The sequence below is a fragment of the Trachurus japonicus genome, chromosome 5 (assembly GCF_045865225.1).
Source record: "Trachurus japonicus isolate A0001 chromosome 5, Traja_1.0".
Classification (NCBI taxonomy): Eukaryota; Metazoa; Chordata; class Actinopteri; order Carangiformes; family Carangidae; genus Trachurus; species Trachurus japonicus.
This window is the reverse complement of record NC_140911.1, coordinates 35011610-35030063: the sequence shown is the minus strand read 5'-3', so window position 1 is coordinate 35030063 and position 18454 is coordinate 35011610. Positions and strand designations below refer to the sequence as shown.

General features: G+C 40.5%; 1 protein-coding gene across 1 annotated transcript in view; it reads right to left on the bottom strand.

Moving 5' to 3' along the window:
- cdh22 (cadherin 22) overlaps positions 1–18454 on the bottom strand; it is a 174245-nt gene that overhangs the window by 64374 nt on the left and 91417 nt on the right. Inside the window, exons 3-4 of the mRNA XM_085777693.1 lie at positions 17082–18189; positions 5031–5325 (exon numbers count right to left, since the gene is read on the bottom strand). Coding sequence (XP_085633819.1) covers positions 5031–5325; positions 17082–17312 — 526 coding nt within the window. The 5' untranslated portion in view covers positions 17313–18189. The remainder of the gene's footprint in view (positions 1–5030; positions 5326–17081; positions 18190–18454) is intronic.

Sequence of the window (18454 nt, the reverse complement as noted above, 5' to 3'; positions counted from 1 at the left end):
TCTCGACTTCTGTGACTAAATTGACATCTGGTTTGTTACCGACGGCCGTCTGCCCAACTGCAGGTGAATGCAGCATCAGTGTAACGCTCCATTCCTCCTCACTGCGTTACCGCGGTGACTTTTCACAGACGCCACCTCGACCTGAGCCGACAGCTCCGGTGTCTCCGCTGAGTTTCTGTGGTTTCCTACCGTCACGCTGCCACTGAACGTAAAAACATGGCGACACCACAGCTTATCATGGTGTTGTGGGTCAAAACCCTATGGACTTGCATTACCATATTAATGCAAAGCTTTACCTCTACCATTGAGGTTATGCTATAACCCATGTCTGTTTATTTGTTAACAGGATTAAACAAAAAGTGCTGAACCAATTTTCACCAACTCAATGGTGGGAGGGGGCGTAAACTCATTCATTTTGGGGTCAGAGTTTAAATCTTCTTCCTTTAGTTTGGCATTGTTTGTCTGACATTGGCTTTGGTGCAGGCCTATGCTCTCAAGTTCACAGAGTGACACACTGCAGCACGTCTTCACAATGAGGTTCAATATTCAGTATTTGGAGAAGGGCGGGTGTAAAGCAGCAACCATGCACTACAGAGTTCAGTTTGGAAAGATTACTGTTCAAGATTACTGATCCTTGTGCTTAGGGGAAAAAAAGACAAGGAAATGATGAATTCACTGTTCTCTGGTGAAAGCGCTTAATACCACCAGAGGGAGGAACAAAAGGCAGATGAAGGATTCATTGCTCCAGTGCAGCATTGTGTGAGTGAAATTTATGCATTTGTTATAAATGTGTTTCTTTGTGACCAGACAACAACCATATGAATCAATTCCCTCACCCTTCTCAATATGCATGCACTGGGAGTGAGATGAGGAAACAGCGAGACAGGTGGCCAGTACAACCCACAATGACACCTGAAAGACATACAAACTAAGTCCTATGTACAAGTTTGAACCCTGAGCTTTATTGCCGTGTGGCACTGGCAAACATTACTAAACAGTGACCCATTGGTCTGCTGTTGGGTGCACTCCTAACCCTGTACAATGTGCTGAAGTTTTTACACACCAAACAGTTCACACATATCAAGTAGATCAAATAACTGACCTGACTGTTGTGTCACTCTTCAAAACATAGGACTGAGTTGTTTTTTTCTTCTTCTTTTTTCTTTTTTTTTTGCTTAGCTTGAATAGATCCAACAGCTGGTGACAGTAGGTGCGTTTCCATTACCCCTAGAAATGCGCAAAACCTAAATATCGAAATTAAAAACTGGTAATGGAAAAAACTCTCAAATATCGCTAAAAGGTTTTTACGCTCTCATGAGGTGGTTTTTCAGACGTATCGATATAAATGTATATTGTGTGTAATGGAAATACTTTTCTCTTATTTGTGGCCTCTGCCAGCGCCACACAGGCTTTGCCTTTCAGCAATCAAGCGTTGTTTTCGTCTTTGTTAAAATCAATAACAGCAGCAGCTGTAGCGGCGGCTGAGATCGCTGTGCCGTCACCACGGAAACGCTTACATCCATCTTCCTCAAAGTGAAGTCTCGCAGGGCGAGAATTATGGGATATCGCGAGACTAGATTACGGCTCATTCGCAAAACACCTTTCAATGGAAACATCCGCAAATGGCAAAAGCACTTTTTCGAAGTTTCAGAAATATTGCGTTTATTTTGCGAAAATCTGTAATGAAAACGCAGCTACTGAGTGACCCACCAAACTGGCATTTATTATCAAACTTCTTCACCTCTCAGCCAAAGTTTATGGATAAACTAAATGCATATTACAAACTTTGGAATACATTAAATACATTTTGATCTGTAAATAATTGAAGGAAGCACAAAGCAGCAGCATCTAGTCAGCTGCCTGCATGTTTCTCAAAGGTTACATTCAGTTCAGGTCGTCCTCTACCTCTACACCGACACTGTAGTAAATCCATCTTTCACAGTCATGTCATCATTAGCCAGAGGACACAGCCAGTGTTCTGCCGGGCAACTCCATGCATGTTCCCTCTTCAGTCTCAGACATGCATGGTTCTCAAAGTAACATTCAATCACCCGTGCACTACAAATTTGATTTAAGGCTGCAATTTCATTAGCCTCACATTTTCCACAGGACAACACAGAGCTCGGGCCCTCACTCTTCATCATCATCTTTGCCACTCGTGTTTCATTTGCCCTCTCTTCTCCTTTTTAGACTGTATACACAAACGTTATTTTTGGCACGAGATGTTAAACAGACAAATAGGAAGCCTCTTCAAACAAAAACAAAAAAGGGAGGCGGGGAGGGATGCAGGGGTGGAGGCTGTAAAGCGAAGACAAAGACGTGCACTGGGAGACATGACAGAAGGGATAAGTAAAAATGAGTACGCCTCAGGCAGTGGACTACTGATTATGTTCTTACTATTATGGCCTCACATTTTCCATGGCAGTTCGCTGTGGAGTTGGTCATAAAACACCACAGTGAGCATATCACTCATGTGGCTAATGCTCACAACCTGCTTCCATCAGGCTAGATCAAAGGAACTGTGTCCAAATTAAATAAAATACTGATTCAAATCAGGGTTTAGGTGTATAATGCATCCAAAAAGGCAAAGTGGAAAATTAAGTCTAAATTACTTACGACGTGCCCACATAATCAACAACATTTTTGTTTTGTTAATGAATATACAGTACAATGCACAGAAGAAACAAAGGAGCTACTCAAATCTGAACAAATTGTGTATGACAAACTAAATATCAAACAAAGAATTTATAAGCAGTTTCTGCTTCTTTGGGGTTCCCTTTCATGTACATATGTTGCATCTGCTCATCTGTAAGACATTTTCTTTCTAAGTACATGAATAAAAATATCTGAATCTGAATCTGAAAAAGATCAAGATGGTGGTTCTATAGTTTTCTTAACAAACCCAATAAAAAGACTGACCATAACAGTGTCTCAAATCTTCTGACTTACCTACCTCTCTTCCTATTCAGGAGGTTAAGTCAGTCAAAACAGATAATGATAATTATGGGAGATTTTCAAAGTTCCTCAAACAGCTGGACAGTGCATTTTTTAACAGACGTTACTCAAGCATAATAGCTAATACACAGGTTTTGCAATGAGTGTTTATAGCAGCAGAACAGTGTGTGTGGGACTGACCCAAAATTAACAACAGTGCACATGTGTATAATAACAGTAATTAAGAAACATATCATCCGGTGTAATGGTGTAGCCTACTGATGTGTTCATAATAGTTTGCCGGCAACAACAGCAGCCCACCGCAAAAAGGAATGAGCTATCAGGCTTTGGTTACCCTGTTTGTATTTGTTAGGCGCCGGCAGTGGCAATTATTTTTGGTTTGGGATCTGCTGACTAAAAGAATAGGTAAAAAACCAGCCTCTACCAAATTCAACTGGAGTACAAGTGATATTCTCCACCTATATGGAAGTGAGAGACATGTAGCTGTCAAGCAAGACTGCCCAACACCTGTTTTTTTTTTATTGTCTTTCTTTTCACTCCCTTCAGTGATTGTCATTGCGCTCATGACCTTATCACTGCCACTGCCAAGAAGATAATGCTTGCCTTAGCTGATGTGCAACAGGAGAAGAGCGGAAGGAAACGACACGGGGAGAGGGCAGCAGGAGAATGCCTGACTAAGCAGTAGCTGTTCCCTCATTAGGGCCGGTGTTCCACAACAATGTTTAAAACATGAACTGCACGCTCATTTAGTGTCTAATTTGACTGGGGTGCGACAGGGTCGAACAAGGGGTGAGGGCAGCCAATGCACAAAGGTCTTGATCATTTAGATTGCATTAACTGACATTAACTAAGTGTGAGCTCTATGACTCCAATCTTGAGGAGATAATAGTTCCGTTGCTGCCTGAGGTTTTGCGTCTTTTTCGAAATGTCTGCCTTTTTTCTATCATCTTGATCTTAATCTGCTGTTTTTTTTTTACCTTTCTGTTGCATTTCAATTGCTATGTTCCACACACTTTCTCTCTTTCACACACACACGCACACACTACTCCATTTGTTTTGTTTTTTTATGAGTGCACTGTAGGCAGAGATGCCCATGGTTTGGATCAGGCTGAGGAAGCAGGAATTAATTCTAATCAGGCTTGAACGCGGAAGAGCTATTCCATTTTTCACCACTCCTGGAGTCAGTCAAACACAAAGCACCCCCACCTCTACTACATATGCATATGATGCACACACACACACACACCCACACACACACTCCAGTCTGGGCAGACGTGGCATTGTGATATCGTTTGACAGCTAAACTGAATTTTGTTTATTAAACATCGTCTTCGTCTTTGACATTAATACCATGCAAATGAAGCCCCTGACACCCTCATTCACCTGTCTTTTCCATTTTGTGGAGAGGTTTGAGCAGCCACGGGACACTGGTAATACTCTCGCTCAAAATGAAAACATGTTTGTCAAGATTAAAAGCATTGTGGTTTTAATGTCAAAAGCCTGGATGAGAATGTGGTGTACTCTGGCGATTATCTACTCCTGTGAAGTGCCTCTCCTCTGCTCCCCTTTCCTCCTTATTCCCCCCTTTATCATTTGCCTCATAACAGTGTGTCAGAACAGCCACAAAGCTCATCTGGGAGAAATGCAATTCGTCTACCTCTCCTTTCTTTATATGCCTGCGCCGTCTCCTTCATTTTCCATCTCATTGCTACCTACGGGTCATAGCTCTGACACAGTCCACATGGGGATGCTCCTCAAATGTCCATTTCACCGTTCTTTCTCATCCACAGTGAATTCACCGATTCCACATCTATTTTCATCCAGCATCTGCTGTCTACTCTATTTCCATGGGGCAGAACTTTAGCATATTGCACTTTTTGGCACTTTCTACTTTCCCCTTGAGCGCAGGACAAAGCATCCCCCTATAACCCATACCTATGCATCAAGGAAATAGCTGTAATATAACTGGTAATTCTGTAGAGTATGTGCACCTTTGGGCCATCTTTAGCTCAAAGCCTCAAACAGCATATCAGGATGTAACACCGTCTGATTGTACTAAATGTTCCGTGCCTTACCTATGGGTGACAGCTCTGCCACGCTGCCAATATAGGGACCCTCCAAGAACTTGGGCTCGCTGTCGTTTATGTCCTGGACCTTGATGACAAACTCCGACTCTGGTTCCAGAGGGTCGTTGGAGAGCCGGTCCCGAGCCTGAGCCCTGAGCGTGTAAAAAGCCTTCTCTTCACGGTCTAGTCTCTCTGTAGCATGAATGTCTCCTGTTAGCTCATCGATGATGAAGATGGTGCCTGCCCCCTCTCCAGAGATAGTGTACTTGATGTTGCCCTCCCCGTCGTCCGAGTCTGTATGGATCTGCAAATTGAAACAAAATGAAAAAATATTTAAAAATTTGGTCCATGACAACATTTTTCCTTGGATATTATACTCAAAATACTGTGGGTCATATTATATTCAAGGGTGATCTCATTCTACTTAATGAGACACTGATGAGGTCATCACCTGAACCACATCTGATTTTATAGGAAGATTATTAAAACCACTGCTAGGATTAAACATTGACATTATCCCACAGAAACTGATTTATAAACTTTTAAAATATTCTTGCTGTGTTGTTTAGGAATAAATATGAACACGTTTTCTTTGCATTATTATGATTCAAGGTCTGAAAAGACTTGATATTTTTGGTTATTTAGACTAGTATAGTCATTTTCAGCCAATAAAAGCTCTAAATGATGAATTTCTTTAGTGCAGAAAGTGCCAGTTTGACATCAGTACCTCCAGAGAATGTTGCATTATTTGTGGCCTAAATACTGCTACTGCTCATTTATGGTGTTAGTCAGTCCAAAAGGTATTTATGATAACCACTTTAATCTTAGGAGTTTCGGATGGCTTGTGTGGTCCATTAATATGTCTTTATTGCAGAAACAGACCTGGGACTGAATCATCTGTCAAATAGCAAAGAATTATTGCTGTCACATGAAGTCACGACGAGGTGCTCGTAAAGTCATACTGAAAAATGCTGACAGCCGGAGAAAGTCTTCCTGATTGCTTCAACAGCCTGACAGGACAATGCGCGAATACAAATGTGAGATTTGTGTTTTGCTTTCATCGAAGTGTCTCATGCTTCAATATTTTACAGGAGCAAAAAAGTTTTATTGATGAGGGCTTTTGGACCTCCGGACAGTATCTTTTGAGTAGACAAGTATATATTCAGGGTTGTCATTCGGGCCAACAGAGTGAGTACATTTGAAAGCAGGCCAAGAAACACTGGGACTAAATGTACGGACCAAGACTGGTCTCAGTATCACCTGGCAAAGGGTAATAAACCAGGAGGCAGAGGAGAGCTGGAGGAAGATCACAACTCCTTTCACATCTGATGCCAAAAGCTATCACTGCACCAAGACAGAGGTTATGATCTTCTCGTTATATTCAACCACATGTCACAGGACCAGCACCCCAGACATAGATCACCTGATGACACTGGAGCCAGCTTCATTCACCATTCATTCACATGGATCTTTCTGTGGAGCTAAGTCACACATTTTCCATTTCCATTCAGTTTGTGAATATTGATGTGTATAGCTAATAGTTGTCAAAAATGACACTTCTTCCTAAGCCATGTCTAAAGGAAATTAGTACCTTCGACCTATTACTTATCTTTTTCCCACCTAGCAATAGCGGCTTAATGCCTCCTCAGAGCTCCCTATAGACCAGCCATCCCCATTACTGGGTAAAAAAAAAAGCACCACAGTTCGAGTGATGATTTACACCTTTTCTGCACATTGTGTCCTTCACAGGATGTGACGCCCAAATTAGGAGATCAAAGTCATTTCAAAGATTGTTAAAGGTAGAGACATAGCAGTGTCGGTGCTGAAAAGTGAACTTAAAAGAGCCCTTATAAATCAGAGCTATATTTCGCCCCTAATGTGATTAGAAGACATTCCAGAGGCAGCAATAGGAGTAGCACTGGTCCCCATCCCAACCTCCCCTTTGGCTCTTTAGTGAGTACTAGACCTGCTCTCTCTCTCTCTCTCACTCACCTTCTATCTGAAATTATAATTCAGAGCTGTCTATGCAGTGTAACTGTGGTTCAATCTACTGAGCAGACCAGGGGAGAGGGGAAATCGCCCTGGCCTCCCTGGTTAATATTTTATTAAGGCTTAATTAAATACAGGCTCCTATCACCCTTGCGGGGGTTTTCATTAAGTATTTGTCGTAAAACTGTGGAATAATGCAAGCCTGTGCTGTGATATTGCTTCCCTCATCCATTTTCCCCTCCCTTTTTTTTTATCTATATGCTTTTGCCTTTTCTCACCATTCTGAGTTATCCTGAAGACAAATACAGGAAGGTGTCAGAGAAAATATACTGCTGGATACTTTGGCGGTATCAATATTTCAGTTATAATAAAACAAGTTCCATCGGTCCAAACTGTGGGAGTTATCCAATAAAAGTGTGCATACTCAAGATCCACTGGATATGTTTCCCCGAGACACACACACTCTCTCTTAACACACACTCTCTGTGTTTCTCAATCGGATTCCGCAGACAAGAAATGTGTGTGAATATACAGTACATTGTCGTTGTGTTAATTAAACTGCACAAATGCTGGCACCATGCAAACTCCTACCTGCTGTATATATGTGTGCAAACCAGTTTGTACAGTACATGCACGCACACACACACACACACACACACACACACACACACACACAGAGATAGTGAGTTCATCATTCTGCTAGGATGATGCTATTTCCCCCCCCTCAGGCTGGATATACCCATCCGTCTGTCAGTCTATCCTCACTGGAGTGATTCAAGTTGGCAGCTTGAAAAACACATACTCTACGCTTAGCTAAGTTGTTCTCTGCAAAACTAAAGGTCAGAGCCAGGACGTCACTCGCTTGGCAAAAAATAACCAGAAGTGCAAACGTGCCCTTAACAAATTTACATGAGAGAGATGATGGGAGAAGACAAAAACTCTATTACCGGCACTCGGAGCTGCTCCATTGGTCAGATCTTTGATGCATTTTCATGAGCTCATCGCGTTTCAGATCAGGCAGCTGAGTCATCGCATCGCTATGGTAATATGATGGTGGGAAAATATACTATGTTCAACATTTGGGCTGTGTTTGGTCTGAGGGAGTATACAAATATATATAATTGTAATGTATAATGTATAATTGTATGGGGCACCACTCTGTATTTTTATTTCTTTTTTCTGTATATATATACTTTTCTATGTACATAATACATTTATGTATACAAATTTAGTACAATATTAGACACACATCTGCATGTGCAATCGTGTGCCATGGGCATGGTGCAATTTAAGTCGGGTATTGTGCAATCAGATTAAATTTAATCTTGCACTCATCACTTTAGCACATAGCACTTTAATTAGCACTGTAGCACTTTATAACTGTTCTGTAATCTCTTGGTCCCCTTAATACTTTTTCGGCCAATTAATATACGTATGTTGTTCATGTCATATATGTTGTGTAAGATGTCAAGGTGTTATCATGATGCATTGTCTATTGTTGTAGTCCTGCCTCTTGTGCTTTTATCTTCATTGTTTTTATGTTTAACATCAACCTGCCAATGGGACTGGGGATGGAAATTAGCCACTTGGCTGTAATCCCACATATTTACACAAGTGTTCATTACTGTTCCCATTTAAAAAAAAATAAAAATCTGAAATCTGATAAAGAGTATATATAAGATGAACAAGACAAACAGAAAAACCATCAACGTGCAGTGTTCAATGACCTAACAGCCCCACAACCCCACTAGCCTGAAAAAGTCTGTAGTTTGCTCATTGACGGGTAACAGCAGCTTCGTTTCAGATGGAGTTCAATCACAAACCACAGATTCCAGTAGTGGCCCATTTTCACAGCAGAGATAAACAGGAGCCCACTCTAACAGCATAAGTCACTTCCATCAGTGAGGACACAGCGAGCAGAAAGAAGAGTGTTTGGCACATACTGTGCACATGGGTCAATGGCAGCAGAGAGGTGGATTATACTGAGTTTGCAGTTGAATTGAATTCTGCATGGCCATTATTGTGCTTTATCCAAATGTGAAAAATGGACAACCATTGGAATCCAGGCTGAATTCAAGCTGACCACTAACTGATCCCTGTCCGCAAAGAAAAAACTTTTTATATCCACCTTCCAAGGCTGCAGGATGGCTCACTCAGTATGCAGTATGACTATTGGAGCATTAATTGTGTTGGAGTATATTCACATATAGTGTATAATTCAATGGCACAATGACACATTTTCTTACAAATAAGCAAAGGTGTCTGCGGTCAGGATAGGACAGTGCAGTACATATTCTCTGCATTGTATGGCAAAAATGAAACCCAATGTGTCCTCTAAGTTGAATATATTCTACTCTTGCATTGACATTGTTCATTATATTTATTCAAATTCCAGACCAATTTAAGTTTGACATTAACCAACACCGCCCTCCCCAGGGGGATGTGGGAGGGTTGCTGGGGAGGCATGAAGCGATAGACGGATAGTAAAACACGCTGTGAGGTAGAAGAAACAGGTGTATTGCTGTTATAAAAACAGTGGTGAGTTAATTACTGTTGTTTTGCTCATTGATTTGGACCACTTGGAAACAGAGTGAGCTGCAGCAGCTTGTGTAAACATACAGTCCATGGAGGCATTTAAGGAGTTTTGGTAATACTTTACAACAGGGGTGTCAAACATGCGGCCCGCGGGCCAAGTGTGAACATTTTAAATTGCACATATTTTTATCAAGAAATTTCAGGTGGTTCATAATATGTTTTGTAAACATCTTAATGATGTAGTACTAAAACAGAGGAAAAATTCATTTTTTTAAATATATTTATAGGCTATCATGCTATTGTTTTACTGGTTAGGCCTACTTGAGATCCAATTGTGCTGTTTGTCGCCCCTGAACTAAATTGAGTTTGAGACTCCTGCTTTACAATAAGGGCCCCTTAAAGGGACAACGAGGAGTTTTGGAAAAGCGAAGCGTTTTCACACTACATTTATGAGCCTCCGCGCGTACCGTGAAATTCTTTGAGCGGCGCAAGACGGACTCATGTTTTCATTCATCAATAATTAAAGTCAGAGGTTCAAAGAGGTTCAGTTACCGTCGTAGTTCCGACCATAAACGGCGATTCAGCTGCGTTATTCTAGGAAACGCTGGTCGGCTCGACCAGCATTTCCGCCACCACAAATAATAACAAAATAACGATAGAGACAGAACGATATATTTATCGAAAATGGGCCCATTAACAAGTGTGGGTAGCGGAGATTCATCTACATTAACGTGAGACTTTTTTATAACCGAATAGAAACTCCTCGTTGTCCCTTTAATTAACGTTAGTTAGTACATTACTAAGCATTATTTATGTGTTAATTAATGCTGAGTATTGCATACATAATGACAACTAATTACATTATTCAACTTTTATTATTACTTAATAATTTATTAACTAACTTTGAGTAGTAAACATGAATTAACTGCTTACTATAGGCTACATTAATTATGTGTGTCATAATCCTAAGTAATACATAATAATGATTATGAATATATCTGTAAACAGTTAATTAATGCTTAATAACATACTAACTAATGTTAATTAAGGGACCCTTATTGTAAAGTGTTACCAGAGTTTTAAAAATCTTAAAGATTTTGTACAATTTTACATATATGCTAAAATAAGCAGCCTGAGATATTAACTCATGGAATAACTTGGGTTGGAACAATAACGTTGGTACAGATAGTTCACACAATACTCATGTGTATGTTATAGTAGGTACTGGGTTAGGGGTATTGGCTACAGCAATCATTCCACATTCACCTTAACTATGTGGATTTGCCTCATGGCCATTATAGACAGAATGATTAGAGCAGCCAATAACCCTTTCAAATACGTATGTCATGGGAATATAGCAGTATAGCATAGTGGTCTAAGGCTACTTAGAATACATTATACCTATACTTTGAACTTAGTAAGAAAAAGTGTATTTGTCACAGTAGCTTAGCAGTTAGTATGATTCAGTGTCTGGCTTAGGTTAAACAAGTAAGTAGTAGTTCGAAAAGCCCTGGGGTTTACAGTGGAGGGGGACTCAGGGGAGCGAGGTTGTTGATGCCCTGTCGGGTTCACCCATGGGTCATAACAAAGTGTCTGACTGTCACTGTGGGCCACCCTGCTGAGGGCGATGACATATGAGTCATGTGCGGTGATGGAAAGCTTCCCTCTTATTTGGTAGTCAGCTCTTTTCAGTTCGTACATTACAAGTGTAAGTAACTAAAGCACAAACTTCTTCTAAATAAATATGACAGACGCGGTTTGAAATAATTGGCCGTTAGGAATACTGATTTTCGGAAATTTCAAACATCTGAAGAAGCCATGAGTTGCAAATGTTTCTAATGACAAGCTCAAGAGTAGAACAGAATAGAATAGCGAAACATTTCTGGAGCAGGGGTTTTACATTGGCGGTGGAGATAGCAGAACGTGGGCTGCACTGAATCCTTGGTTTATTGAGGGTTTCAAAGCAGGAGCAAATTGACTGTCTTATATTTAAGTCTGTGTAATCAGGAGTAGGACTGCCACATTTCGCTGCAGCTTGTCAAGCTCTCTGATCTTAACAGCTTCAAAGTGTTAACAAGGTGACTGTATCAGCGACAGCCTAGGTGGAGACAGCTGAGGGGAAGGAAGGCTACAGACCATGGGAAACAGAGCCAGAGACGAGAGGGAAGACAGAGGGTTGAAGTACATATAGATAGGACAGTGACACAGAAAACATGGAAATAATAATTTGCAAAAACTAATTTCCAATGCAGAGAAAACAAAAGGCTCCTCATGAAACAGTAAAAGTGTCTCCCTCAGACACCACGTCCAACAGTTCCACAGTTTGTGTGTGTGTCTTTTTCTTCATCCCTCAGATCTTAAGCTGTTTTGTTCCTCTTTGACGACAGCCTTGTGATGTTGTTACAATTGGACCTAGATCTGACTAATTATAGCTTGGATCATTACAACGAGGAGAATTGCTTAAACAAGCATGGTACATGCACTTCTCTGTTGTCTGATTGACTGGCTAAACTCCCTTTCCCCTCATTCATAAACACACACATATTGCCACCCGATATTACTCAGGTAATGTTACGAAACTTATGAAAACACTGCACTAGCTAATTATAGGAAAATACTGAACAGATTCAACCTTGTAACAGTTTTCTCCTGTTCCAACCCTGTTTTTCATTTCTTTTAACATCTGTTTTTCACTAAAGCAAGAGAAAATAAAACTCTACGTTCAACAGCTGACCAAACCTGCTGCAGCCAAAACCAGAAAAACGCCATAAATCAAACTGATATTCTCCAGGAGAACGTAGACGTTTTGGTGAACAAAAAAAGATGAGGCCATCTGTTTTATTTGGCTTCAAGATGAATGCAGAGAGTTAAAAAGGGACAAAGAAACATCTTGGACTTGGACTGTGCCGACACTTTTTTCACTGTTTATGCTGAGACACAGTGAGGAGAAGCCATGCCAGATACATCCATAACGATCAGAGAGCTGGAAGGAAACACAAACTCTAGTAAAAACTGTACACAAACCTTTAACTATGCTCTTTTTCTTTGGGGGGAAATAAAAGCATGCGCACCTGTTATACACAGAGTCCAACTCTCTCTCACATACACACCGACACACAATGGATTTATTTCTGACAACTCTTGTCGTAACGGAGGAGAGAGCAACATGACTGAGGAGAGGAAGAATGTGTCATTTTTACCTCCTTTAACAACAGCCATTTAGGATTATCTGGGCTCAACCTCATCTCTGTCTCGTACAAAAATTCCTGCTTCCTTGTCATCCCAGTTCCCTTCCTTTCATTACAACACTTTTTTTTTTTTTGAAAAGCATTTGGCAAGAAAAAAATATAGTTGTTGGATCATTTAAGTCCACAAGGATTCATTATCTAAATGTACCGACCAAAGCTGCCAGTTTAATGTCATGTGAGTGACCATTTTATTGGTAAATCTGATTTCATTAGCAGAGTAGTGGCAGCCATAGTGTGAGACAGGAGCGAGCTTGGCAAGTTTGCTGAGTTGGGGTAAAGTAATATGAAAAGAAAAAAAAAAGAAGAAGCTTGTTGCAATTATCCAGTACAGAGGCACACTGCTTGGCTTTAATCCGCTGCTGCTCAAATTAAAGTGTTGATACCAAAAATCCAGCAGAGTCTATCCGTGTGTGAGAGAGAGAGAGTTACACACACACAGAGAAACAGAGGGACACTCACGTCTACACACAACATTAATAGCACTGATAGCACTGGCCTGTGCCCCAGTCACATGAAGTGCAATAACTTAGATAATTTTATTAATAAAATCATCTCTCTTCTCCCTCCTGCTGTGCCACTCCCTTGAGCTCCCTTCAACTCTTTTATATCAGTTCACTGGCTTCTCTGGCCCCCCGTCCTGTAATGAATCACAAGTGAGTGCATGAAGCCTCCTCATTCCAAGTCTCCCTTCACAGTGTTCCCTCCTCCTTCCTTCCTTATCTTGCGTATCACTCTGTTTCCCTCCGTCTCCCCTGCAGACAGACTGCTGGCTTTGTTGCTAGCAGGATTGCGGCACAGTCCCAACGGCAGCTAAATAACAGCCGAGGGATAATTATTGTGCAACAACCTGCCATGCTGTGGAGAACATCTACATTTATTTGTAAGAAGAGAGCAATCGATATTATGTAGATGCTTTATTAGCTGGTCAATTGCCATGTCTAAAGGATTAGGAACAAGGCGATCACATGATTGATGTGTGTGACTCTGCGATGAGTCTCATGCTGTCTGAATTAATATTCCGCCTTTTCATATCACGTCCTGTGTACGCCAATCGAATCGTACATGCCGTCCACTCTCATCAGCTCAACGGGGTTTATTTGAGAAACAGCTGATGAATGTGAAGAGAAGAGGAAGAAGAGAGGGGGGGGAGAGAATGAGAAAATATCCCCAAATCTGCTCATGGCACAGAGATGATTCACTAACAGATTTGATTTGACATATACTCATTGTTTATCATTACTGTGGAAAAATAGCGCTTGATAAGCACATCTTCAGTGTCAGGACATTGTCCTCAGAGAAGGACACAGCTGAGGCTGTAATCACTGATCAATTCTTTGTTACCACATTATCTAAAGGAACTAAAGAGGCAGAGGAGGTAAACAAAGAACTAGTAGGCACTGTGTTTGTTGTGTTTCCTCTGGATCTAAAGAACATTGAAAATTGGACAAATTGGGTCTAATAATGGATTACAAAATAGTGGTAACATCCGAGACACAGATTTTGAACACAACAACACAGACTTGATTAAATTACCGGACACAGAGTAGACACGTGTAAAAGGAGTGTGAAAACTCAATCAAAGCGTCTGACTCCAAGTTGAAAGAAATGTGCAGAGGAAATGTGTGCAAGAAACTTTCTGCTCTGATAGTTCCTGGGTGATCGGAGGGTACAACCCTGTGAGCGTGAAGCTTTTTGGAGTCAAGGAACATTAGCAGAGGGACTGATGTAGTTTTCTCTGTGGTTCCTCTGGTGAAGAGGCATAGAATGCTTTTAAAAGGTTCCAAAAATGGTTCAATGTAATTTATTGCTGATACAAAGGTTCCTTTAGCTCTTATGCTATAAGTCATGTGTAGCTCAAGGGGTAAATTAGTGAAATTATGTGTAGGTGTGAAAATCAGAACTCATTATTCAGGCCCCTGCCAATGTTGACTACATACAGTATGTAGGGAAGAAGGGTAACACATTACTTGAATAGGTATTCATAAGATTGACATAACACTGTCATAACTATGACATAACAGCTGTCATAAACATCAATTAATATATGTTGATGACAGCTGTCCTTAAGTGTCATTCGGTAAGTTATGTCACTTTTAATGCAAAGTTGACATTGTTTGAGATGTTTTTGTTCTGACAACTTGATATAAAGACAATTTAAACTGTCATAGCAGACCTAATTGTCAAACTTTAAAAATGATGTCAAGTTCTCATAACAAGGACATCTCAAATAATGTCAACTTTGCATCAAAAGTGACATAACTTACAGAATGACACTTAACGACAGCTATCATGAGTATTCATTGATGTTTATGACAGCTGTTATGTCATGGTTATGACAGTTTTATGTCAATCTTATGAATACCTATTCAAGTAAAGTGTTACCGGAAGATGTATGCATATTACTGTACTGATATATGGGAGATTTGTGCTTATCACTTCTCGTTTCTGTTCATTTGTCTCAAGATAAAGCTAATAGAAAAAAAAAACTGAAATGTATATGTGGACGTGGACAAGTTTTAGTCACAAACTTTCATCTTAAAGTCAAAACTTGCTGTAGCTGCTTCACAACAAGCTGTTCCATCAGATTTTCATTCGCAGCATGAAGTACCCATTTAGTGAAAAGCCAGTGGACCTCTGTTGTTCTCAGAGATTGTACAGTACAGAGAAACAGAGCAGTTCAGAGAACAATGAAGCTCCTATGGTTAGATAAAAACAAGGACAGGAAAGTGGAAGTGGAACAAAAGTCGGAACCACAGTGACTCCCATGTTGCCCAGAGCTACAAAGCTGCTGACAGTTGAGGGTAGCCTCGCTTTTTCAAAAGACAGCTTCTATTCACTTGCATGAGGTCACGTTTGTGCCAAGTCTGCCAGAGAGATGCAGGCAGCACACTATTAGTGAAAAAAAGTGAAATTTAGGGTTTTAAATTTTTAATGCTCAATGTCTTTGCAGTAGGAAAGTGCTTCCCTGCTTGTTTACTGATGATAGAGGATCTTTCAGAGCCAGCTCTTTGCTGAAAACCACTTGGGCCTGATTTTCTTTTTTTTCTTGTTCTTAAAGCCATCATGTAACGGTCCTAACCTAATGGGCTCTGTTATTTCATGCAGGTGAAAAAACTGGCAGAGGTACAGAAGAAAGTAAAATGCAAGTATTGCGGAATACAAGGAAGTTTTGTTACCAGCTGTGAAAGCATGACTGGGATTGTTTTCACCTTGTGAGTCAGTGTGTGTCCATGTCGTGATGATTAGGTGTGATCCTGGAGATTCCTGCTGTAGCAGGAACTACCACAGGTCGTTTTGATGTTTGTATGTGTGTGGACAGATTTCGTGACCATGGTAGCGTGCGAGGTGAGGGGTGGGGAGTGGAGGAGCTACAATTGTGTTGGCAACATGTTGTGCCAGTTGGCATCTGTTTTCAATTCAGTGTTAATGCACTGAGCACCTTTTGTGGGTATTTCTGTAAGAGGTGCATGATTAGACCATTCAAACTTAACAATCAGGTTTAATGCAGAGAAGCTGAGCTCTCACTTTTCACAAATTGACTCGAACCAAAGCTCTGATCGCAGCCGTTTTTCTTGATAAATAAAATCCCTCTCTGTTATGTATACTAGATTATTGTTGTTATTTTATGGAGGGCTGTCAGTTTATAGAAATGAACAGACCAGCTTCCAACATTCTCATGCACTTCTTTACACAATAACATGACTAACTCAGTGTAACCTTTTGAATCACTTCAGTAGATAAAAATACAAGCAGCAGGCAATCATAATGGAAACCCATTACAATGTCGTACAAGGTGCGGCAACTGCAGCCTAACTGGAGGGATTTTTACTGTTATCTAAAATGACTTTATACTTGTCTCACTACGTGTAAAAAGTATTCCAACAAGAATCTGTCTAACTCCTCCAACGGTAAACTCATCTATAAACAGATGCCTGCCCTTGGAAGCCTCTTTGTATCATTTGGATCTACTGTATATTTGCAAACTGTGACTTTACTTTGCTCAAGGACAAGCCATTCAGAAATGTTTGCTGATATGTGGAGCTATTATAACTGAGAAAAAATCTTAGTTCTGCATTCATCCTGATGACAAAAGTATGCAGATGTCTCTTTTTGTCAAACAAAATCTCTTTGAATATTCCCTATAAAGAAATGTAGGCAGTAGTCTTGGCTTTGTCTTGACTGAATCCTCACTACGTCCTGAATTAGTCAGATTTTTCTTTGGTTTCAAAAGCAGCTGAGAGAATCAACAGTTTTTCATTATTTTTTTCTGAAGATACTTCAGTCTTACCTTCCCGACATACAGCGGCTCTGTGCCTGTGTACTCCTCCACCACAAAGAATTGGTTCCATACCCATCCTCTCTTAACTCTTTCAAGTGACGAGGGTCCTTGGTCCTCTGTATTCCCTCTTGAGCTTGAACCACTAGTCCTTGAGGCCTCACACCAGTGGAGACTGCAGCAGCTAAGAAGTCCCAATGCTGCCAACAGTGTACAAGCTCCTGTTGTCCAATGAGGAGCCATTTTGTTTTAAAACAGAGGAAAATAAAAAAAAAAGGAAAAGATATCCCACCTGGGTCTACATGTAATATAAAAGATACATGCAGACAGGAAGAGTTTTTCTGTTGTGGATTTATATCAAATAAAACTCCACAAGGGCAAACTTAAAAAGGTCTTTGTGTGAGAAGTTGAAAGTCAATCCATGGGATCGCAAATCGATCTGAAGTTATTTGCTGAAAACTAAGCAGGTCATAGAGCATATTGGATTTCTACCACCTGCAGAGTACCTGTTTGTATTGTAACATGACCAGTCATTCTGATTCACTTAGCAAATCTGTCCCACCTTGTGAAGTTTCTGGTATTCTTTTTCAAAATATGTCTCATACAAGTGTTTCTCAGGCTGAATATTTGCCAGAAACAATGACAGATCTTTCTAGATTGGCTCACTGGTCAATAGGGTAAGTGGAGAGAAACAGATACTGTGCCATTGAGGAGCGCGCCTCTGATGAGTGAAGGTGTCCATCCACTCTTGCCTTTGATGTTTTGCTTCCAGCACTTTGAGTTTCATATCTGTCCATGTCCATTCAAAGGGTTGGTGTGGGTTTCAGGTGATGATACCAAGTTGTACAAAAATTACAATGTGGAACTGTTTTTGCAAAGAAAACCCTTCTTTAGTCCAGGTCCTTGGAAAGTCATGATTAGTGTTGCTTCCTGAAGCAGAATCCTTGGACTGAGAAAAGGCCAGCAGATTTTACTGTTGGTGAATTTGTTTGATCTGCAATGGCTTTTCCAACCAGAACAATCCAGTGGTTTGGAAAGTTCATCCTTCAAAGGTCCCACGATATTTCTTTGGCCATCGCGACAACTTCATCAGTGATTCAAAGGCAGTAAAAGGACAAACCTGAAAGACAGAAAGAAAATTTACTGTTATTATAATTGCAGTTTGGGCTTTATCTGGAAATGTTCTCAACTTGATACTTTTAAAGGTCATCTGAGCATCAAAGTCACTCTGGGTTTAGGATTTTTTAAACATACATATTTTTGGGTTTAAGTTTTTATTCCCTATACCATATATTCTGCAAACAGAAAAAAAGATTCTGACACCAACTTTTTGTTCATCTTGCCTTTCTTCAGTTTCTGTGTTCTGAGCCACAAAACCCATAATG